This window comes from Ambystoma mexicanum, chromosome 11 (assembly GCF_040938575.1).
Source record: "Ambystoma mexicanum isolate Mex_15411 chromosome 11, UKY_AmexF1_1, whole genome shotgun sequence".
Lineage (NCBI taxonomy): Eukaryota > Metazoa > Chordata > Amphibia > Caudata > Ambystomatidae > Ambystoma > Ambystoma mexicanum.
The window spans coordinates 1388624418-1388650103 of NC_090934.1; the positions used below are offsets into that span (position 1 = coordinate 1388624418).

General features: G+C 47.7%; 1 protein-coding gene across 2 annotated transcripts in view; it reads left to right on the forward strand.

The window, feature by feature from the left end:
- The window catches only part of ADAMTSL3 (ADAMTS like 3), a 1638295-nt gene that overhangs the window by 817872 nt on the left and 794737 nt on the right, over positions 1-25686 (forward strand). For both annotated transcript variants that reach the window (XM_069625001.1, XM_069625002.1), the window contains exon 5: positions 24225-24270. In XM_069625001.1, coding sequence (XP_069481102.1) covers positions 24225-24270 — 46 coding nt within the window. The remainder of the gene's footprint in view (positions 1-24224; positions 24271-25686) is intronic.

The window sequence follows — 25686 nt, forward strand, 5'->3', positions numbered from 1 at the left end:
CTGCACAATATTTTCACAGGATTCAGAACTGATGGAAATTCTGCTTCTACAATCTGATTAAGAGAGCACAACTCCTGGATAAATCTCCATGACCCTCCTTTTTATTTTTTTATCGGATACACCACTGTATTGCATGGGGACTCCGATTGCACTAGGATTCCCTGTTTCATCAATGCTTCTTGAGACATCAAGGACTGTTTTGCTCGGGGTAAAATTGCTCATGGCTTGAGTTTTATTTTAACCTCCCTTTTTTCCTTCATATGGGCCGGTAGGCCAAAGGACACTTGGCACCTTTTCCATGTCTTCCTGAAAGAACGCTGGTCTTTGCCGCATTAGGGCCATTGGCTGTGGGACTTCCCTTTTCTCAAACTTGATCCAATATGTAATGGTTATGAAAAACACTAGCTCATCGTCTATATGTTCATCTCTGAGCATATTTTAATCTGTTATATCAGTAAATCTGTATTCCTCCTCAAGAGCTATCACTGTTCTACATGCTCTGCCTTCGTCATCTACTCCTTCAAGCATTGCTATTTTCCCTTGTACTATGGCTGCTTCCAATTCTATGGGAATAATATGTCCTTCTTCCTCACCCATAGGTACTTGTGGTCTAAATAAAAATTCATTCGGTATCCTCACAATTTTCCCTACTAATCCATGTAGCCTTGTTAATAAAATGCTCACCCCATACATAATGACTTCCGGATCTACCAAGACCCCTTGTGGAGCCACTTGTCCTGTGAATGCCAGTATAAACTCTCTGACATTTAAATAGTGTATTCCTAGAGTGGAGAATACTATTTCTTGATCGGTGAATGAAATCGTCATGTTAAGATTCATCATCAAATCTCTACCCAAAATGTTAACTGGCGTTTGTCACAAATATAACAAGGGCACAGACATGTCCCATTCCCCTGTTGAAACAGGTAATTTATCATTAAAAGGAACTAAATGTGTAGCTCCAGAGAACCCTCGAGTATTCATGGCAATACCTGACATTGAGTATTTTCCCTCCCTTATACAGGAGAGAGTCGTTCCAGTGTCTACGAGAAAAGAAAAAGATTGCCTCCTATCAGTACATTGACCCCTGGTTCCTCTTGGGTGTCTGGTGTTACTGATAGTACTGAACAAACATATCACCCTATGAGCTGTCCTATTGAGGGAACAAATTCATCACTGTCTCTAAAAAAGGATACCGTCCTACCACACTGACACCCCTTATACTAGGTGTTTGTGCTTGCCCTGTGTTCACATTGCATTGTGTCTGCATAATTGCTTGTTGCGATTGCCCTTGCAGTGGGTGCATTTGCACTGGCCCCTGCTGTTAAACCTGCTGTGCTTGTGGTGCCTGTGTTTGATAGGTTGTGTGATCTTGGGCACAACCCTCTCTTCCATGACTTCTATATACACACACAATATGCCCTACTATCCCACAATACCAGCATAATGTGGGTGGTCCTCTGGTAAACTCACCATGATAACCTCCCTGAGTGTCCTGAATTCCACCCTGGGCATTTTGAAATCTACCATGGGTGTTCTCAAGCCCACCTTGGGTGTTCTGAAATCCACCTTCTCATCCTCTAAATCCTCCACCTCTACCTCGTGGCCAAAACCCATACCCACTTTGATCCACTGGGTGTACATTATTCATCTGCGATGCACACGTTGTTTCTTGCATTCCTCATCCTTCTCCACTTGTCAATCCTACACCGTCTAAGCAAATTTTGACAATTACTTCTGAACTAACTTGGCTTCCTCAATCTTTCTATTCTCATCTTTTTTTCTATTCTTCTCTTGTCACAATCGGCAATGATGCACAATAGTCAACTGTATCTCAGCCCATGGCTTTGCTTCCATTCCTACTTGCTTTTTCATTTGTCTCTGTACTTTTTCTGGCAATGCCTGACACAAAATCTGATGGAATAATGCCAATGATTTTACCCAAGGCTCACGCCATCTCTCTTGAATATCCTGAATACAAGCAATAGGGTCTTGATCTACTTTCATTTTACATGTCACAATTGCACCCATATCTGATGTATCGGGATACTGTACCCTAAGAGCTCTCCAAACACCTGCTCTGCAATAATTAAATGGTGCTCCATCATGCACCGAGTTTTGTGCTGTCACACTTGTATATCCCGCTCGTTGCCAAATGTCGTCAGCTCTCTCTCCAGGAATAGCTGCCAGTGGAGCTTTTATGTCCCCAATGGCCAATGTATTTCCACCTGTCATTTTCTCTAATTTGTCTATCCATTTTCCAGCCTCAGAAGCCAAACTAGGTAAACTCACATTTTACGTTATCCTTATTGTGAGGAATTTTACCATCCGCACAGGAGGTGTGCGCTCGCCTGCCCTTTTTTGATTTTTTGATAATGAAAATGAATGATTGGAGATTAACCTCTGAAAATGTGAGGCCATTCCACTCACATTTCCTCTGCTCACCGCACAAAACGCATAGTCAATTGTACTCTGGGAGGACACAGTCTACAGCCGCCATCCTCCCGGTCATGTTCGGGTGGAATGTGACAGCCACGGGTACATCAAAGCACCTTAAGAAGGGGGAAGGCACACATTGCTCCAGCCATGGGCAGCCTAATTAAAATATCAAAGGCTCCATGGATCTTTCCTATTGTTTAGTTTGGCTGGTGGAAGTGCATACCAATGAGAGATAATTGAGGCAAGCCTGTTGACAGGGCTTGGTCGCCGAACAGACAACAGGAAGGCGGGGCTAACGCCCCTATGGTATGCAATATGTCAACTTGAAGCTAGTTCTCACCTCTCTGTATGAAAGGCAGTGAATGGCATGTCTGGGGCCATTAGTTACCATAGGTATCCTGCAGAGCGGACCCCTTTTAGAGGGGAGAAGTATGTGATTTGAGGGAGTCAGGAAGTCTGCTCTCATCACAAACTTCAAGGGAGATCTGCACTTTAATCAAGAGTCACAGAGGGCTCAGTTAACCAGAGAGACACTTTGATCTACAACAGACAGGAAGATGGGTGAGACTTAGGTATATGTTGTCACCCCTTACCTTTCCTGTTGCAGAGCACTCTGGTCCTGACCTCATGCATAACAGAAGATTGTTGGTGGGGACCAAGGATTGGTTCATTAAAGTAGGCATAGCCTGCACCAATTACTAGGGCCCATTTGGCTTTAAAAGAGTGCTGAACCCCTCACTTAACCAATCATCCAGCGACTTTGAAAAGAGAAGGACTCATTTGGACCTGTGCTGAAGGTACAGTCTACCTTACATCTTCTGCCAGTGAAGGAAGGCCAGGAGTTCCAAAAGGGAAGCAATATCCCTCCCCTAAATATCTCCCAGGGAACAGAGGGAGATACCGGACTCAGCAGCTCCAGAACCGGTACCCAGACAGCACACAGCATGCTCTGTTCTACCTGCAAACTTCCTAGGTGGGACGTGCCAGAGAGTCTCTGAACAAAGGACACGGCCGTTGCATGCAAACACTCTCCTCAGCTTTGGGCTGTCCACCTTGAAAGGACCCCACAAGCTCTGCGACGAAGCTAGGAGGAGTGCCACTCAAGCATCAACCAGCGTCCATCTTTTAAGTATATTTTCGAGGCAGTCAAGCTCTCGAACCGGGACCGACTGCAACACTGACTGTTGTCACACTGCAGTCACTCAAGCCGTCCGAGATGCTTCGATCATCGTTCCAGATCCTCCTACCAGCACAGAGACAATGATTCTTGACGCAGAGGCATTGTGTAGGGCAGACTGCAGCCAGCCAGCAGCAATCAGATTGGCAAGTGAGGCAGACTTGCTTGCCGAACTGCCTGCCGTCTGCTCCTCGCAGCTGTCTCCTGTCTTCAACTCTGTCGCTGGAGCTGCGAAGTGTCCCGGAACCAACTTGACGCTGTCGAGCATCAAGAACATCTCGAGTACCAGTTACATTGTGGTTCTGTCCCCTGGGTCCTTCTCCAAAGGCCCCTAGTGACATTTATGACCCCTTGCTCCGTTGGTGCTGAAACCAAATAACCTTGAACAGTTAAGAGTGATTGCTTTACTGACTAACCTCCTGTCAGTATCCATAGCGCATCCATTTCCTTTGTGAAACTGTCTGTCCTCTGTGTTCCTTTACAGTGTGGGATGTATTTTTTAGTGTGCTAGAACTGTCTGTTGTAATAATAATTCAAGTACATATTTTTATGCAACCTTGACTGGGCAGTCTCTTTTTTCATTAGGTAATAATTGCATTTTCACAGTGTTGCATCTAACCAACAATTCACAACCTTGCGGCGATAAGCCTGGCGTTCCATCCACGTTACCAAAATTGGACAAGAAGGTTTATAATTTACCTTTGTTACAATCTGTTCAGATATCTTCTGGTGTACTAGAGGTGTGGGGTTGATTGATGGTTTAGAAACCGATATTCATCCCTGGACCACTGGTGCCCCGGAAGTTGATTCGTCACACTTATCCATCTGGGGCAATAGAATATATTGCGGTCTTGCCCCCCCTTCTCTAACAAGGGGAACTGTATGAACCCCATCCCGTAGCTGGAGCTAATGAAACATAATGAAATACTGTGTAACTGATTTTTCTTAAAATGACATGTTTGTAGAGGTAGTCATGAGTTGTCCACCTGATATCGGACAGCCAACAACAAACCTAGCTCCTATATGACTGTATATCTAGATGTGTCCCTTAACCAATCCCGACCCTTGATAGGGTTTTCCTTATTGCCACGTAACGTGACGTCTTCCTGAAGTGCGAAGAGAGTATCTCATTATTTTTCATGTGGAAATCGCTGAGAATGAGCGTATTGCGTGTTTTAGATAATTGCTGATAAAACAGCAACTTGCCAGCTTCTTGAGTTTGTCCGTTTATTTGGACTCATAATTATTCTGGTGTAATCTCATGCAGTAACAGGTGTACGTTCCAACGGCCATAAGCTCATTTTATTTCAAGTTAAATGTAAAGAGTCCTGAGTGACCGCCCACAGCATAGCTCTGGTAACAATTGAAAGTAATCTGCATTTTTGTGCAATGGGATTTTTTTTAACTGCCTAATGGTGATACATTGACATTTGATCTCTCCTGACACTCAGTGTTTATATATGTAAGATTGTGCAGTGGTGTTTGGACAGAGAAGATGTACAGACTTAATAGAGAGTCCAGATGTAAAGATCCAAATCGCCTGGAAGCCCCGCCCATTCCTCTTGCCACATCTGCTTCAGCTTGAAGATGTCAACAGCGACTAGAGTTCAGCATTCATTGGATGGGCTGATGTGTGTGTGTGGGAAAGAAACTTTCTGTTTAGATAGCTCGCGATTGGAGGGGGAGTCTCTGCAGACTCCTGAAGTGTTTACATGGCCTCTGTCATTTCCGCTGCAATCAGAAAGTGCACGTCATCGCTGAAGAAGTAAAATACTCTGTGTGCCTACCAGAATCGATGCAGCAATACGGTTCTACAAGATGCGTAAAGTGGAACAAAGGTTTCCTTATCTGGCTCTAAATCAGGGTTCTGCAGCCTGAGGCTCCCCAGACCACTTGGGCTATGATCTGATGATCCCTCATTGGCTATACAGGCTTGGGGTGATGGGAGTTGTAGTCCATAACATCTAGCGAGTGAAAAGTTGCTCTAAAAACTTAGGGAATAACCCTTTAGACGGCTTGATACTATACAGTGCAGAATTGTAATTATTGAAGCACGGGTACCCGGTGAGCACATTTCTTCTATGCGGCCCTGGTCCTCCAATGTCCCATCTGATGGCTCTTCCTCCTCTTCATCCAGCAATATTCGGGGAACATATAGTTCAATGGGGGTTCGCATGGGTGGAAGTCGGAGGTATTCCTCTGTTGCCCCTCTGTGTTTCCAGTCCTGAAATATAGAGGAGCAACAGAGGAACCCCTGAGCCCATTTTTAAAATGCTGCATAGTGTCTGCAAAAAGGCCTTCGACTTCATCAAACTAAAATGCAGACCTGAAATGCAAGATGAAACTAAGGAAGTCATAACACCAGGAAATCATTACAATTGTGACCAAGAAACCAGCATTGTAGGAGTAGTTTTGTTTAACGTAGTTCTAAGATTCAAAACAAATGGTATCATTGACCTTGAAAAAGTGCACATTGTGCGAAACATGTCTTGGTCTATACTAAATATGTCTAACTACCGCCCACCAGAGTACTGGTTTTGTAACAACATTCTAATACTGGCAAAAAAACATACAAAGGCTATAATTTATAATGGTGTAAGTGCTGCGAAGAAACTGTTATTGGCAATCGGAGCAGAGATTGTTTGCATTATTCCGTCATCAGCGAATACATAGAATGTCCACAATAAGGATTGAGCAGGCCATAGAATGTATGCTCAGCCTTTCCTCTAAAACATTCAGGCTGTATGAATTACAATTACATACTGGAGCAGCTGGTGTTAATGCCATACTCAAACAATGAGCAAAAACCAAGCATTGGCAAAGTCAACAGTTATAATAAACTTCCTGTGCATATGATAGCGGTACCTGGCAAATGCTAATACCTACACAGAAGCCGAAACTGTTGACTTTGCCAGTGTTTGCTGTTAAATGGACATGGGAGCAGCATATTGCTTGTAAGTCAGCAGGTGGCTCATGGCACACTTGGTTAAGACATTTTTATTACACCAAAAGCACATTTACAACTGTACTTAACACATGAACTCTAAGAAGGCTGCCTCGAAATAACACTGACCAGCTATGCATAGTGTGAAGTTTGATGTTACTAGTTGAGAGAGCTAGCTCAAAAGAATCCTAGAGGGGTGTGTATTGAGTGGGGAGGGCCAGGTAGGGGGTGGGAATACCATAGCGAATATCATGGTGATGGGAAGTCAATAATTGGGTAAATAGCCAAACAATGCCCACCTCACATCCAGTCTCCCTCCTGTAGGCAATAGCGCCTGCTTATATACGGTGCTTAAGTGCCACCTAATACTCTAAAATGTAGGAGAGACTGTTGTTTTAACCCCATAGTGGCAGTGGTAATTGCTAGGTGGTGAGGGATGTGGCATTCAAACTAGGATATACTGAAAGAGCAGTGCCAAGGTGACATCTATTGAACCTCCATTGGCACTGACTAGTTTCATTCTACCGCCTGCCTTCCTGTTTCCAAGGTCGCTGCTCTCCTGAAAATACTGACGATGCGGAAAAGCTATACAATGTGAGGGCAATATGGTAGTTTGTGAAGTGTCACACTGCACTGGAGAGCTGCTACGTCAAAGAGCTGCTCAAGAAAACCACTGATCTGAAAGCCCACCCCGGGCTTCTGCGAGCAGCCCTGCTCTGGGAGAGTTCCTCCCCAGTTACCTATTTAGGCAACCTACCTGATGTCTTTCTCCACCCCCAGTTTCTTAGATGAAAAATACTGTTGTGATGTAAATGCAGACTTTGGAGAACTATTGCCAAAATTCGTGTATTACCAAATGTTAGCGTTCTCGCTCTGAGGGAATATGAGCATCAATTGAGTAACAAAATTACATTTTTTTCCTGCGCGGTAGTAACTTCTTTCTAAAGTCTGCTTGACTGAACCCCTCTATTCAATATTTTGTCATGTCCTCGTGAACTGGTGGTATTTTGACACCTGAAAAGTGTAAACTGGTCTTGATAAACATCGAAACATATTTACCGGGCTCTAAAGTGCGTCAGACTTCAGAGCTAGCACCCACAGTTGGGCAGTGGTCACCAAAACGACTTAATTGTCCGCAACTCAAATGGACAGGCCTTACTCGTGTGCCAATGCACTTTTACTTCTGATTTTTCCGATTCAACGCATTTACTTTCATCAATGGTAGAAGTGTACTGAAAAAAGTAGTGGAACTGTGTCTGGGCAGGGGAGAGGGTAGGAGGAAGCATAGGGCAACACGATAGTGCAACACGTGACAAGGTGTGGCAGCCGGGGCAATGCAGTAGTCTATGTGACTAGTAACTAAGGCTCCTATTGCAACTTTACACCTGCACAAGGACATGACTGGACAGATCCTCTGTATAGAATGGTGAATTTGGTCGTCCGGCCAGTGTCTCATTTTCGTGCTGCCGGAAAACCAATGGTTTCCTATGGAATCTACTCGTTTTTTACACCTGGCAAAATTAGGCAGATTTCATGAGATTCAATTGTAAATGCCTCTACAATTGCTAATTGTCAGGGGGCATTAACGTTTTCCGTCGCGTAGTTGAAAAGTCCAGTGTAAAGGTGATTTGGCTTTACCACTATGTGTCAGAAAGTCAGAAAACTGTTTTGCACGGAAGTGCACTTGGAAGTGGTCCCCTCCGTGCAAATTGCTCTTCAAATCAAAATGACACACCTCCTTATGAGTTTGGCGGTGTGGGAAAAAAGTGGAGGAAATTCTGTTACCTCCATTTTTCCCACACCACCAAAGTACAAGTTTTTGCAGAATTACCACTGCTTGAATAATGAGTGGTAATTCCACTGATTTCTGGAGGAAAATTGGAGGCTGTACCTCCAGTATGATGCTCCAATTAAGCAGTGGTAATTCCTCCAGAAATCCCCAATGGAGTCCTATGGACTCCAGAAAATGGGGATTTACACCACCGACAACCACTTGTAATCAGGGGAGTTGCTAGGTCTGGAAAAGACCTGGGGCTAAGCTGATGTGGGAACTGTTGAGACTGGGGGCTGTTACCCGGGGCTCAACGGGTTGACGCTCACGAGCCCCCTCCGTTGGAAAGGCGGAGTCTAACTGGGCAAGGGAGTTATCGGGCACGTGCGCGGTAAGCGCCAGAGCTTGTGTGGTTGTTTAAGAATAAAGACGTTCCTCCTATCTCTCCGTGTGTGCGTCCTTCATTGGGCCTAGATCCCTAGGCAACATTTGGCGACGAGGATTTCTCCCGCACACTGGAGTCCTCCTCCTGCAGCAGTCCGCTGTTCTCCACTCCCACGTGGTGGGCAACCCAGCGATCCTTCTCCTCCTGCTCCTCCTCCGCGCAACACGGCAGTCCACCGGATCCGCCTTGCCGGACCTCCTCCTCCGAAGCTCCGCGGAAGCGATCCCGCCCGCGCCTCCATCCTATACCCTGCCCGGTGACGCCCGGCCGGAAAGGGGCCTGAATCGACGGAAGCGGTGGACCCCCTTTGCCGGACGCTGGGTGCACGTGGGCTCGTTCTAGGCCCGACTACCTCGCCCCATGCGCTGCATATACACGTGCGGGCCTAGTCTCCCAGGCGCCATGAGCACCCCGCCCTCCAACGCTGGGTCCAGCCAGGGTTCTCCTCAACTACCGCGGGTGGCGAAGTCGATACAACTACGCCTGCCCCCGCCGTTCACCATGACTCCTCAAGCCACCAAAGGCCCCAGGTGGACCGACTGGATGGATGATTTTCGTCATTTCGTGAGAGGATCCGGCGACGGAGACTCCCCCAACATGAGAGACATTTTCCTCAACCTGGTAGGGGGGGAAATTAAAACGGTTGTGAAGGCTATTCCGGACACAGACCAAGACACGTTTCCCAAGTTGATTGGTGCTTTGGACAAACTGCTGATCATCGAGGTCAATCGGGACTACGAAAGATATTTGTTCAACCAGTGCACCCAACTCCCACAAGAGACTGTCGACGAATTCATCACACGCCTACGAGTGAAAGGGGCAAACTGCCAATTTGATGCGTTCTCGCTAGAGGAAGCCATTCGGCTGAGGGTGATCGAAGGTTGCCTCTCCCCCGCTCTCAAGAAACAGCTACTCAAAAAACCGCTCACCATGCCTGAGGTGAGCGAACTTGCTCGCATCCATGAGAGAGTGGATGCGCAGGCCTCAGCCATGGGACACTCCAACAACTCCAAATCAGACATGGGGGAACTTGTAGCCGCCATACAACCGCCCCGTCAAGGAGACAGGGGCCCTCAGCCTTACAGATCGCCGGCAACCTCTTCGACGTCCGCCCCGCGTCCACAAAGACAGTGCTACCGCTGCGGGATGTACTTCCCCCACTCGGGGTCTTGCCCAGCCCTGTCTCAGCGATGTACCAACTGCGGGAGAGAAGGACATTTTCACTCCGTTTGCAGGGAGGGCGTACCGTTTCCCCCGATGCGCCCCCAGGCGGCCCCCAGAATGCTCTTCCGGCCACAGCCCCTGCAGTACAGTCAGCCAAGACCATACCAACAGGGCCTCGGGCAGAGGCGCTACGTCAGAGCGATGGACGAATACCAAGCGGCAGGATATGCCCCACCGTACGATCAGGCCGAACAACCTAGACACCTCACGGACGAATATGACAATCCTCCTGCGGAATACAGGCCCGAGACCCTCTACCAGGAGGACCAGGCGATGGCCTACTACGCACCGCAGGACCAATACGACCACGACGAGTTTGTGAACCTGATACTCGACAACAAAGAGGCCAGGGAGGCCCCGCAAATCCCGCTCAAGATGGGGAACTGCCAATTTCAATTTATGATTGATTCCGGGGCCACAGTGAACATCATGGGCGAACAAGACTATGGCCGCATACCATGCCCACTACAGCTCAATCCGTCCCGTTCCAGAATTTTCCAGTGGGGAGCCGCCACCCCGTTACGGACCGTGGGCCAATTCACCCAATGCCTTCTCCTGAATGGGCGGCAAGTGGAGGCGACCATTCACGTGATACGGTCCCTCGCCAGGAGTCGATGCCTCCTCAGCTATCACACGGCATCGCACCTGGGGCTGATCGAGATCCACGTGAATGTGGGAGACGTAATCACCGCCGCAGCAGCCAACCCCAGCCCGGGGAACGTAGTAGGGTCGGTAGCCTCTCATCAGACTCAATCGCCCGTCTCTCAAGACGATATCGCGAGTGCCTTCCCCAAACTTTGCGAGGGGCTAGGAAAGCTCCGGGGACCCCCCATCAAGCTCCACATCGACCCCAACGTACGGCCAGTGCCGCAGCACCCCAGAAGGGTTGGTTTCCACCTTCAGGAGACAGTATCGGAGGCACTCCAGCAACTGCTCCGCGACGGCATCATCGAACCGGCGACGGGGCCGACGCCGTGGGTGTCCCCCCTTGTGGTGGTCCCCAAAGAAGGGGGTAAGATCCGGTTGTGTGTGGACATGAGGGTGGCCAACACGGCAATACAACGGGAGAGACACCCGGGACCATGTATTGAAGACATGATCGTGCTGCTGAACAGTGCCCAGATGTTCTCCAAACTGGACCTAAATCAGGGGTACCATCAGTTGGAGCTCCATCCTGACTCCCGGCCCATCACCACGTTTGCGACTCACGATGGGCTTTTCAGATACCGGAGACTGAACTTTGGAATCTCATCGGCCGCTGAGATTTTCCAGGAGACAATACGCCAGATCATCAGGCCTGTAAAAGGGGCTTTAAATTACAGTGACGACATACTCGTTTTTGGATCGTCCAAGGAAGCCCATGACAGGGCACTACACGACACGTGCGAAGCCCTTCAGAGAGCCGGCCTCACGCTTAACATCTTGAAGTGCCGGTTCAGTAAAACGAAACTCAAGTTCTTTGGACATATTTTCTCCAAGGATGGCATGCTGCCCGACCCCGAGAAGGTCGACACGATCACCAACCTAGGCGAGCCCCGGCAGGTGGCGGACGTCCACTCGTTCCTCGGCATGGCGGGATACTGTGCGAGGTACATCCCCACTACGCCTCCATCACAGACCCGCTGAGGAAACTGTTGCAGAAGGAGTCGACGTTCGAATGGACACCGGCCTGCCAACAGGCCTTCGCGGACATCAAGCAAGCCCTCGCGGAAGCTCACCGTCTCGCATACTTCAACCCACAGTGGCACACCGAGGTGGTAGTGGATGCCAGCCCCGTAGGCCTCGGTGCCATCCTGGCCCAAACCAGTGGCGCGGATGTTAATCCCAGACACGTGGTTGCATACGCGAGCCGAGCGCTGTCGACACCTGAGCTGGCCTACTCCCAGGCCGAGAAGGAGAGCTTGGCAGCAGTCTGGGCGTGTGAACATTTCCACAACTTCATCATCGGCAAAAGGTTCACGCTGATCACCGACCACCAGGCACTTCTATCACTGTTTGGGAACCCGCACACCAAGATGCCGCCGAGGATTGAGAGGTGGGGCATCCGCCTCCAGGAATACGATTATGACATCGTACATCGCCCGGGGGGCGACCTTAACCCCGCGGACTACCTCTCACGACACCCCGTAGGGGCCCCGCTCGCGCGGAGGGGTGACGTTGCCTATGTGCAATATGTGGCGGCCCACTCGCTGCCTCCGGCGCTGTCCCTTGAAAGAGTAGCCGCCGCATCAGCAGCCGATCCAACGACAGCCCTGGCGATCAGCCTCACGATGGCCAGCAAATGGAAAGACCACCACAGAGCCATCCTAGCGCACCCTGGGGTGAACAAACAAGAAATTGAGCGGCTAGCCCGAGTATATGGTGAACTTGCGGTGAAGGACAACAATATTCTGCTCAGAGGGTGCAGGATCGTCATCCCCGCCACACTCAGGAGTGAGGTGGTCAGCATAGCGCACGAAGGCCACAGAGGAGCCGAGAACACAAAAAAGCAGCTCAGGTGCCACGTGTGGTTCCCTCTCCTGGATGCAGCCGTTGATGAGTGGGTAAGGAACTGCCACGCCTGTCAGTGCACAGCCCCTGCTGAACGACCGCCCCCACTCCAGCATACTCAAATACCTGATCACCCATGGGAACGAGTAGCCATGGATTTCTACGGGCCGACCGAAGCGGGTGACTACATCTTACTCTTCATAGATGAGCACTCAAGGTTCCCGATAGCCAAGGTGGTCAATCCCACGGCGTTCACTCAAGTGGCGGCGACGATAGAAGAGGTTTTTAGTGAGTGGGGGATCCCCAAATGGGTCAAGTCCGACAACGGACCACCATTCTGTGGACATGAGTTTGGGACACTGGCAGAGCACCTGGGGTTCAGGCACATGAAGATCACACCTCGCCACCCCCAGGCAAATGGAATGGCCGAGCGCTTCATGGCGTCGATCAAAAAGACTATACAGAGGACACGGCTTGACGCAGTTGATACACACCAAGCGCTATGCCGTCTGTTAAGAGACTATAGGAACACTCCTCATGAGGTCACGAATAAGACGCCCGCCGAGCTCATGTTCCGATATGAGGTGCGAACCCGCATCCCGAGAAGTGCGGCGCAGGCAGAGCCGGTTGACCATGATCTGCTCCAGAGAGACGCGGTGGCAAAAGAAAATGCGAGGCTCCGCACCGATGCACGAAGAGGAGCGGTGCCGCCGGAGTTCCAGGTAGGAGATGAAGTCCTGGTACAACAACCGACGGCTAGAAAGACAGACCCGCGGTTTGCTCCAAGCCCCATGAGGATAGTTGCAGTGAAAGGGACGATGGTAACGGCTGAAGACGAGAACAGGGCCGTCACCAGAAACTGTCAGCAGTTCAGGCAGTACGCAAGAAGAGAAAACACAGAAGGACCTCAGCGGGCATTCTCACCAGAACCAAGGTTGCAGAGGGATGATGAATGGTTTCCCCCGGAAGGAGACCCCGGGGACATGAGCCAGAGGGGAGCGACTGAAGAGGAGCCAGATCCTGGGACTCAAGGTGAGAAGCCGAGACGACTCATAAGGAAGCCGATGAGACTTGTTGAAGAGTGTTGAGTTATTGTTTGGACACAGAGTGTCAAGTTGATGTTTGGACATATTGTTCGGGGGTAGTGTTACCCGGGGCTCAACGGGTTGACGCTCACGAGCCCCCTCCGTTGGAAAGGCGGAGTCTAACTGGGCAAGGGAGTTATCGGGCACGTGCGCGGTAAGCGCCAGAGCTTGTGTGGTTGTTTAAGAATAAAGACGTTCCTCCTATCTCTCCGTGTGTGCGTCCTTCATTGGGCCTAGATCCCTAGGCAACAGGGGCTAGCTAATCTTTTGGCTGTAGCTCCTGAGATTCTATCAGGGGCTACAACCAAAAGATCAGGGGCTATAGCACCCTTAGCCCCCCCCTAGCAACGCCCCTGCTTGTAATCCTGTGGTAAATCCACAGGACCAAGTGGTGGTAACTGTAAAGCCTTTTGGTGGTATTTCAGAGTATTTACCTCTGAAATTCCTCCAAACTCGTAATGAGGCCCATTTCAGGCATACAAATCCATATTTCTGTACCCATTTTTCTCTTACAGGGGGGTTCCCACTGTACCCCTTCTATATATTCATCCATCCATCCATCATCTGTATCTCTTCCCATTACCGCTATGGTATTGGGGGCAAACTGGAATACTGTGGCTGTTGTTTTTACTGCCGGTGTAAGAAAAAGACTTTGAAGAGACCCGCAATGTAGCTGACATGGTCTGTTACCACCAAAGGTTTGCTTTGGCCAAATATCTTCAATTTTATAGACATACATGTATGGTTTAACCCTAGTAGTGTGTGGACGGAAGAGAAAGGGCAAGTGATATTTGGGTAAATTATGCAAAATTGACTTGACTTGATAAAGTGAATGGCCCTTGGCCAGCAACGATTAAAGGGTTTGAGGTTCAGTCAATAAAACATTTTTATTTTTATTTTTCATGACAGCATCCTTCTGTTAATGAATAGTCCATTCGGGGAATGCATGCGGGCTCTATTGCACCCTGGCCACAGCTGTTTCTAGTTCCGTCGTTCTTTAGCCTTCATTCGTGACATTTTTAGCGTCACTTTGCACTGTGCTAAATGGGCCTAATTCACGGTGCAAAGGGTACTTTTGCAGTGCAGTGGCTTTACACTTCAAAAATACACTTTGCAATACTTTGTGAATCAGGGTGTTTGGAAAAATACACTTTGCAATACTCTGTAAATCTGTGAATCAGGGTGTTTGGAAAAATACACTTTGTAATACTCTGTGAATCAGGGTGTTTGGAAAAATACACTTTGCAATACTCTGTGAATCAGGGTGTTTGTTGGCAGTGCAAAGTCACTTTGCACTGCACCAAAAATTCCATGAATCGGGCCCTTAATACGCCGCACATGTCGCTGCTAATGGGTTTAGTTCTCAATTCGAGCAACATGCGTGCTGGAGTTTTCTTCCCAATGCAGCGGGCATAGTTTCAGCCACCTCACAGGGGTAGGGAAAGAGACCTCACTCACACTTTGCCACATTTGACATCACAGGGAGTGGATTTGTATGTTTGTTTTATTTGCTTCTATACCCAAAGGTATCTAGGCGCTTTTCTTAAGGTGCATGGTTAGAATAATTATGCAGTGATTGTAAGAGATACAATAATATATACAGTAGTAGATACAAAATATACAGGCATATTTGTGAACTTCGACCCACCTGCGGGTTTCCCTGTATGTAAGCAATCTTTATTGAAGCAACAAGGCTAAAGCATGTTTCTTAACAGCGCAGCGCGTACATGACAGGCAGACTGCCAAAAGTAGCATAAACAGAATCGTTCCATTGATCTGTAAACGGTTGCTGAGGAGGTAGCAAGCAGCAACTTTGGGTTAGCGAAATGATTTCCCTTTCGCCATGTTTTGTCAATGGACCTTTCACACAGATTGAAACTGTTTTTTCTGCTGGACTGTAGCTTATTTTCCAGTGTTACCACTTTGCAAAGGGTAACTACCCCATAGCTCTCAGCCATTTGTGTCGCGGGTGAAAACACCCGATTTTATTTTTGGCGGGTGAGAGGCCCATTGAAACGAATGGGCGTGCAGGAGGCTTGGCGGGTGAGCCAGCTGTTTACAAGGCGGGTGACACCCGCCAAAAGCGTGTGAGTTGAGAGCTATGCTACCCACGGCTTCCCATAATCCACGCTGCTGACGTTGAGACTTGATAGCCCAACGTCACCGTTCAAATGTATCTCTGATTTTCAAGAGGAAAACAAATGCTTTGTTTCTGCTTCAAGGGTTTTTGTAATGTTGCTGTCCCACGGTGTAAGCCCCGGAAGTGAAAGTCTTTAAACTAGAGGCATTTTAGTAGCGCCACCTAGCCCAAGGGAGCAGCAGTGCACGTGATGCGTAATTTCTCGTGCCCCTGTAACAAGACCCCCTGAGCAGAGAAGAGTACGGTGTTTGGGGACTGCGCGAGTCTGGATTACAGAAACCAGGATGCAGGAGGTTGGGAGCGTGCGCCGGCCACAGTGTAAAGCAACACGCCGACGTACTGATGTTTACAAAGGTACAGTGCTGGTCATTGGGCCGGCTCTCGGCGGATCCGAGATCCGGCACCAGATGTGGAGCCGGATCTCGGGATCCGGCCAGAGTCAGACGCCCAAGCCCATGAACCGCGCTGGAATAATTAAAAAAAAAAAAAAATGCCCTCGACGGCAGCATTGCCTTAGCACTGGTGTGTAATGCACAATGCTCACTACATGTACGACTGAAAGGAATCAGTTGTACATGTATGTAGCGAGCATTGTGCATTACACACCAGTACCGAAGCCGGTGGTAAAGGGCAATGCAGCAGGCGCTTTTTTCCTTTATTTTTTTGAAGTATTGATTTGATCGGAGGTCCACTGCACGCCCCGCCCCCTAGACCACGCCCCCTCTGGCTCCACCACACCCCCAAGCTCCTTCCCCACCCTAGCCCTTGTGGGATCCCCCACCACATTTTTTTCCATTTCCACCACTGCAAAGGTACGGTACATTACACATGGGTACACCCTATAATGGCCATCACACAGTAGGCACCAAGACGCTCATTAATCATACTATTGAATCTGATGAGTAAGGGGCTATTAACAGCAAAGTGTTTAGTCCGCCCTGTTGACCAATCGCCTGTAAGGGAAATGCAGCAACATAAATACGAAGAACAGCCGGCTTTTGTCATGGTGGGTGGGGAAAGTAAATGGAGGGATTCATGGGGAAGCCCAGGCCGGCAGCTGCCTTACAAGGGAGAGGTGTTGAGTGATTTGGGAACACTGCTGTCCTTGCGGCTGTCTGGCCTAGGGCTGCATCGGGGCATGATCTGTATGAAGTACTGGCCTAGCTCACTCCTCTGCCTAAAGACTCATCAGGAGCAATCATTTTGAACCGGTAAATGTACTGTCAAAATAGCTAATTAGCCATCCTAGGAATTCTGTGCATCCAGCCAGATCTCCGGGAAAGCAGACATTGGGGCTTCATTATGACTTTGGCAGTAGCTGTGCCGGTGAATACTGGCATGGCTGCCGCCGGAGTCATGAATTTTCCGGCATCCCGGAATGGGCAATTACCGGGGCATTACAGCCCCGGCGGACGCGGTAATTGCCCATTCCCGGGCGCCGGAAAATATTACTCCCCATTCCCATTTGACTCCCATTGGACTCAATGGGAATGGGGAGGACGGATGCACCGGCACCTTTCATGGTTGGTGCCGGTGCATACGTCAAGGTCTGCGAACGGGTGCAGTTCCGCCCACCAGGTCAGACCTGGTGGGCTGAAAGGCCCCCACTCGCAGAACTCGTAGTTTGCCAGTCCGGAAACAACGGTACCGGGAAGCTTACTGGTACTGTTTCTGGACCGGCAACATTATAATGAGGCCCATTGTGTACTGGAACAAGCCTGCGTTCCCTCAATTTTCTTAGCCTTCCATTCTCTCGCACTTCTAACATGCCACTTATCCACTTCTGCCTTTTCTTTCCCGCAACTTTGTATCACCACTTGCCCAGGCTCACCTCCTGCTTGTCTTTTTCTGCCTCAGCCCATCCAGTGCCCGCTCCAGTCCCTCCCCTTCCAGCCTACACTCTCACCTCCATGAACAGGCCATGCTTTGTCCTTCCCTTATTTCTGCTGCACTCATAACCTTCCTTCTCGGGTGGCTGCAGCGCATCACTCCGGAGCCTTTCAATACCTTCTCCTGGGTGACACTGGTCATACCAGCCTTGGGGTGGACTGTACCATGTGATCATGTCCCATCATCGTCAGTAATGCCCTTGTTTCACTCAGGTCGTTACCTCATGATGGCTGACTGTTACTATAGCAAGAATAATACCCCTGCAAGCGGGGTCCAAGCTATAGGCCTGAGGGAATCATTGGCCTTGGCATTCGGCCCGGAGCCAGTCTAGCCGCGAAGCGCGCGGGGGAGATCATTTTGCTATTAGCACCCCACTTGAGATAGGAATGTGTCTGTTTGAATGAACAGGTTGTGCGCTAGCCACAACCTGTTCATTCAAACAACCACTCACCCAAGAATGCCACCATGGAAATGCAAGGTGGTGCTCCATGCAAAGCTCCTCTTCCATTTCCATGCCGGCCCGAGATGTAGGGGTAGCTCGACGGTGGTTGGGGGACAAGGTGAAGGACAGCAGCGGGAAGCGGTGGTGGGAGGGAGATGGCTAGGGGACGATTGCAGCTTCTAAGTTGCTCAGAATGGGAGCCTTGATCATGTCATTCAGCCCGCGATCCAAGTGATCAATTGGCTGTCGTGTCCGCCCTAGGTCCTAATTAAGCAATAAGCCCAGAGACAGGGGCTGGGGGGGGCATTGCCGCGTCAACTAATGCCCTAAGACCCATATCTACAAGGCCCCTTGGCATTATCAGACGCGGTAATGTTCCCGCACTGAGAGGCTTATTGCTATTAGTAACCAGACCCGTTAGACCAGTGTCTAATAGTGAGTTTATTCGGTTGCAAGATGCTCTGGCGTTTCGCAACCGGAAAAAAAAGACCTGCCATGGAACGGGAAACAAAGTCTGTTTTCATTCAAAGCTGTAAAAAAAAGTAAACCAAGAAGATGGCCGCCATGGAACGAGAGAAGGGACTAGAGGCAGTCCCTTCTCCCATTCCATGGCAGCCATTAAAAAGATTGAAAAGAAAGAAAACAAAAAAATGGCCACCATGTTAACAGGAGAAGGGACTACATGTAGTCTCTTCTCCCTTGCCATGGCGGCCACTCGTGGAAGGACGTGGCGGCGAGCAGAGTCTTGTCGGGCTTCTAAGAACCCTGTTAGGGCCAATCAGATAATTTGTAACAATCTGATTGTCCCTCGTCGGGTACTAATACATGGTAGAGCCCTTCACGTACATCATAATGGCCTAATCATAACAGTGGATTGTTGGTGAGCCATTGTAAACATAATATTGCGTTAGCACCCCGTTCCAACGGCTGGAACGGGGATAAGGGCCAGGCAGCCCAAGTTATAGTCCCAAGAGTAGCGAGGGCCTATAACAAAGGAACCGGGATGTTACCCCCTGTTCCAGCCCTTGCGGCCGGCTGCTAACGCTATTAGCACCCTGGGTTACCAAAGCAGTAACCCGGAGTGTTAAAAATAAAGTATATTCCTTCAAAGAACGGGACACACACAGCATCCCGTTCATTGAATGAAATACTGTCCAAAGATGCCCACCATGGAATGGAAGGCAGTGCTCCATACGGAGCTCCTCTTCCATTTCCAAGGCGGCCACAAACCGAGAAGGACGGCAGCTGATGCGGCGGCGGCGGCGGCAGATGCCACAATCAGATAAGTAGGGCTGGGATAAGTAAAACAAAACAAATAAACAAGTAAAAGGTTGGCCAGAAGATGGCGGCCCGCAGCGGGGAGGCAGCCTGCGGGTTCCATAGAATGCGGGCTGAGAATAGAAATTTCAGCCCGCAATCCATGGAACCGGATTGGCTGTGACCTCCCCAACCCCAGGTGCTAATTACTGTTCCAAAGCTTTATGTTTCACTACCAACATTCCCGGACATAGCTCAGTGTCCCTTTGCCAACATTCCACCAGGGCAATGTTCATTGCAAGGTTTGAGCACTCTCTCAAACTGTATTCATTTTTTCTAATCTGTTTTTGCGATCAAGCCATACTATAATGCATGATTTATTTGTAAATGTATTTATTGGTCTTTCTAAAGCACTGCTGGTGCACATTACAATTCAGGGGCTGAAGATTTAAAGAGGCGAGGGTGAGAAGGACTCACCATGAAGAAAAGGTACATGGAAGATCATAGGCAGGGCAGCAGATACCGGGCTTGATGGCTTGATTCCAGGTTACCTATAGAAAATACATCAATACAGCTCAAGTGTGGGATTGTGTCATAGTCTGTGAGGATGAGTATTGTCTTTATGGGTTTCTGAATGTTTTTTTTTTAATAGGAGGGTTTTTAAAGATGTTTTCAGTTTCAGGTGGTCTGTTCCTGAAGGCGGGCATTCCACATTATTTACCCAGACATTGTTAGTCTTCTCTTCCCAAATCTGGTTGATTTGAATGGATCGCGGCCAGGTTGTTGGTCGTGCAGGTCCACTGGGTTCGCATTGGGGTGTACATAGTAAAGGAATCCATAAGATGCACGTGGAGAATGTTCCATATTCCCCATCTGGTGCTGCAGTGGGTTTTGAACTCTTATTTGTTATTGGCTGGGTAGCTAATGCAGCAAAGACCAGAAGCGATGCTCCGGGTTGTATGGCCTGATGTTTGTTAGTTCCTTTATTAGGGATTCTGATCAAGAGGCTACGGCAGTAATAACCTTTTGGGTGGATCAGGGCTCGGATCATTGGATTGTTTTGTGCCGCATTTAGTGCTGGGAACCTACAAGATGAGTGTGAACAGTTATCCTTTCCCGTTACGGAGATGAGTTTGGAGGGAGACAGGGACCGGTCAAATTTTACTATCACGTTCTTGACAACTGTCACCGGGGTGGGTGACGGGTTGGAATCATTGGGCTGCTACTTGGGGATGATTAGGGTTGTGGATTGTGGGGTGGGAACATATCAGTATCTTTGTTGTCCCTGGATTTAGGCATGGCTGGTTTTCAGCTATTCAAGTTTGGATGCCTGATAGAATGTTGGAAAAGTTTAAGTTTTAGGTTGGTGGTTTGTGTCCTCCATTTGTACTCAGCATAAATATTAAAGTCAAACCCAAAACGCTCAGGGATTACCTACCATTAATCCTTGATTGTAGACTTTAAAGAACCAGGGGAACAGTCATGACTAGACCTGGATGAACATCTTCATCAGAGCACCGGTCTAGCAGCTGAATCTATTTAGAGAAGATTTACGCCCACAGCGAAAACAGGACAGGGTTTTGGAGACTGACACATCCTCCACAAATTCGAAGTAGGCTTCTGAGTCTTGCAGGATGACTCGTTGCCAATCTGGAGAAGAGGAACTTTTGATGAATACATGATTTTTTAGTCTGGTTCATCGAGACCATTATGGATTAATCAGGTGATTCATCGAGTTAGTCCAAGTTCATATAGCCCAAGAGATGCCCAAATCTCCTAATGAAAGTTAATCGCCCTAATAAGGCCTGGCTCGCTGTTAGGTAAGCATTGGTGCAGTCACACTGTGTGAGACTACACATGACTTATCTGCTTGGTATTAGGTAACCCACCTTTTGGTATAGGTCTGTACTACACAAGTTGGTAGTGTGACTGAGCAACTAGGCCTATCTCAAGAGGGGTACATGTGAGCTGTAGAGCTGTACAGATGAAATCAGTCAATACAAGTAACCAAGTAACACTTACACTCAAGGTTTCTGTTATAAATATATATTTATTTACACATTAGTTTTAGTTAAGCATTCTTTAAAAAGGCAATTGTTTGTAACTGTCAAGCAAACTTTGGATTAACTTTACAAAGTCAATAAAGTTGGCAAATTCTCTTTGGGCATGCTAATACATTTCTCTTAAACCCTGAAGTGAATTCAATAACAAGGATAGTATTGCATTTATCGTAAACATCAGTATACTTTTTAGACTCTGAGTTTCAGGAAGGAAGGGTCATGGAAATAGAAAGGTTAGAACATAGTTTCTCATAACATGAAGACAGTTTGAATCCTCTAATTAAATCTAGGTAAGCCTTTCCCAGCAGTAAAAGTGTTCAACACATTACTACCTATGAGGGGCCAACCAATGCCAAATTCAATAGATTAGAAGGGTGCCTTTAAGGAGCTAGGACAGCCAAGGTCAATTGGACCAAGTCGATCGTTCTGATGCACGTCTTGGATAAAGTCTTTCACAAAGTCGGATAGTTCAAGAAAATCACTGAAGGAAGACAAGCTGTTAAGCCTCTGCAAGGGGAGTTGAAATCAACTCAGAAAAGGTAAGCCAGTGCACTTCTCAAGTGAGAAAACATGACTTATGGCAATAAGGTAAGTACCCCAAGCCCAAAAAGTACCTTTGGTTTGAAGAAAGTGGTCTGGCTGGATTCTGTCTTGCTACAGCCATGAAGACCCTTGTTCCTGAGCCTCAGTCGTGGGGACAAGAGGGAGGACGTCTGGTGGACTCCTGTGGCAGTACTCAGGAAAGGGCTTCGGCAGCTACAGCCTCTCTTCGATTCAGTGGCTCTTCACAGTTTCAGCGCCTCGCAAACAGCACTGATGCAGAACGAATATCTCTGGTTGGACTTTCCTTGCTCTCTCGGTCCTGGAGTCTGGTGAGGCGATGCTGGATCGGGATTTCCTGCTTCTCGAGTGTCCTTAGGAGGCTCCTTGTGCTTTTGGCTGGATTTGTTCCGCGGAAGACGTCGCACTTGGTTATGTACATTCGACCCCTGTCATTGGGCTCCTGTAGCGCTGAAGAGATGCATCAAGTCAGGGGTTGCCCCAAAGTGGAGATAGTCACAGGGCTTGTTGGTCCCACCAGCCCAAGGGGAGAAGTTATTACATCTAGAGCTTCTCTGTCAATGCGAAAAAGGAAATCAGCACAGCAGCAGGGCTTCACCGGGCGATTCAAGGTCCAGGAGGTTGCAGTGGGCTTCTCTTCATGATTTCTTCTTCAGATGTTTCTTTCAGTGGTCGACTCTGCCTGTATTCCCAAGAACCTTGCCTTTAAAGATTGTTCTCATTCTTTCATAGACCTGGGCTGTCAATCACCCAGTAGGGTGGCTGTCCTTCCCGGACAGCCAGCCAGCCATTCAGGACTGGTTTCGTTCAGGAACACCTAGAGATAAAGGACAGGGGAGTTTTGGGACCCTCCCTCACTTTCTGTCCTTCCAGACACACTGGAGCCAGGGGCGGACTTTAGGGCTGAAGCCTGCCAAAGGCAAAACACACAAAGGGCTCAAACGTATCTCAACGGATAGAGTAAAAGCCATGAAAGACCTCACAAACAGAAAATGGCGAAAAAAGAAGGCAGTGGCCATTTTGACAAAATGGTCACCCATGGGTGCTGTATTGCACCTGAGGGTTCAGCCTGCCCTAAAAAAAAATGCACACTGGTAGTAAAAAGTAAACCACTGCCACCAGCCATTTTAAGTAGTAAGGGTAACAAAAAATGTTACATGAGGATAAGGGGATACCAGGTAACCCGGGAGCACTCCACATAAGACATAAGATGGTGTCTGCTGGGCCTACAAAGTAAAAAGGTAAGTGGGATCAATTTCACCTTACTATTCTTGGGAACAGTAGTTCACTCAAGAAAAGGTATTTAAAGCTTAAGAGCAATCCAAGGGACTTCTCAGTGTCCATGCACTGAAGGTGCTCTCTGTCACTATACAAAAAGCAGAAGCCTATAGAGTTTGTCAGACTCCAAAAACAGTGAAAACCTAAAATCATGGTCAGGGAAAAACACGAGGGAGTGAGAAAAAGGACCCACTCACTCGGGAGTTAAAATTAAAAGGTCCTAAGTCCAGCAAAAGAGCTGTGGGTCTCTAAGGTGGTAACACTCACTTCCTGGTCCTTTGTGCGTTTTCCTAGGCTGTGAGGGATGTTGTCGCACAGGGCAGACTCACACTTGAATGATGGTTGAATGGTGCTTTGAGGTTTTGGAGAGTTGTTGAGAAGTCTTTTGTGGAGTTTGCAGGAATGTTTTCTCTATGTTGTTAGAAGTTTTGGTAATATCTTGCTGTTTGTGCGTTTTTTATCAATTTTTCTGTTCCCCTTTGACGACGTGTTTGTTCAGTGTTTACTAGTATCTTTTGTGTCCCTTATCAAAATGATAAAAGGTTAAAAGCTGTTGGTGGGGTCAGGATGATATTTGGGCCTGGTGCGGTTTGGAGCGGGTGAGCCGAGTGGCCAATGTGGGATGGATGCTTGTGATCTCCAGGGTTTTCCAAGTGACGTCAGAATACTTCATATATTTGTTGAGATGTCAGGGCATGGCTAGTTCTGAAAGGTGTGAAGAAAAGGGGGCATGACAAGTTAGGGTTCTGGTTCACAATGAAGTAGCGGCATTCGCATCCTGCTCATGAGTGAGCAAGTCCTTTGCTCACCGTCGCCCCGAAGGTTGGCGCGGAGTTCATAGTCCCCTCCTTAAAGCCGTGTGCCAAATGCCCGAGGGGCAAATTCAAAGTGTTTTGGCCGGCCTCTTCTCTCCATCTTTCACGACTTTATAAATGCCGCCATCATGTGAAGATTTGTACCAGTTTATTTTACTCCAGTTTTCTTGCAATCAAATCATGTGTGTCATTTATTTATCTTTTAGGAATTGCGAAGGACGGAATATTCGCTACAAGACATGCAGTAATAATGTAAGTTGGCATTACTTCACTGTTTTTTCATTTGCTTCCAGGCCAAAATAGTAAAAAATGTGAAGTTTATAACAATCAGCGCATACTTCTAGTCTCAAAGAGACTCATTTTTTCCCACTTCGCCTGGTTTGCCTTGATTTTATTATTCAAGTTTGGCCTAATTGACTACACCAGGTTTTGAATTTACACTTCCCGACTGCGCTTTGGTATTCTTCACTCTGGTGCCAATTTGTGATTCAGAGTCTTTTATATGCATCACAAGGAAGTTGCACTTTGGGGAGGATTTGCAAACACTTGCTTTTCATGTAGTCAGTGTTTTTTTTATTTCAGTGTTAGAATTTTTTTACAAGGTTGAAAGCAAAGAATTGAGGCCAATCCTTAAGTGTTTGTCCAAAAAGGGTTTCACTATCAGAAAACTGTGCAGCGCAGACAATTAAAAAAACCTTTTCAAGGACACTCAGAATTGAAGCCAGTACACAGAGACAGCGGAACAATAATTTAAAGTAAATATTATTTGTAAACATATTTTTTAGTCAGTCTTTTTATAAAATATTTTCTTTGTATCTGTTTCTTGTACTGATAATGTAATCCTCAAACGTGTCCTCTTTCTATTACACTGGACTGTATGGCTGGGCTTGTCAACCCACCGCATACTATACTCCGGTCCAGTTGTTCAGGATTGCAGCAATGAATATGTATTATGAAATTACTTGCATGTTTATTGGCTTATGTGAAACCGAGTTTTCGTTTCCTTTTCAGTTGTTCAATGAGTTTAGCCCTACTTGCGATATTTTGGGGAAACCCGAAGAGTTACATTTCCTAAAATTATGACCACAATATAAGCTATAGAACATACGCATCAGTTATGAAAATAAGAACAAATTGTACCTGGATGACTTTCTAAAAGGGACAAATTCACATATCTAAATGTCTTTAACAACCAGATATGTAATAATAATAAAAGGCCAGATGTATGTTTGTCCCTGTATGTTTGATGCAATAGCTTCACATGTTGTCACCGCTAGAGGGAGCTCTTGCCTTAGAATACATCGAGTAAATGCCAATTTGCGTAGATTCGGCCGTTGCCACCACTAGAGGGAGCTGTGCCCTTAGCATATATAGAGACAATGCAAAATGAATTACTTTTTTCCACCCAAAAATGACAGATGCACAAAGAGCCCTTGAAAGGGAAAACAATCGTGAACGCAACCTTTGCCCGTGTACACAGGCTTCTACACAAGTGCTTATGACCTGCAGTAGTGTATTTGGTCACATTTTGTCCTAAATCAGGTGTCCAGTCATGCTGTAAAACGCATGCAATAGGATGCTAGCACTAAACCAGATTAGAGGTGATTATGTTAGAGTGTGTAGAGATCTGGCAGAGAGTCATTGTTATTCTACATATAACGTACACGT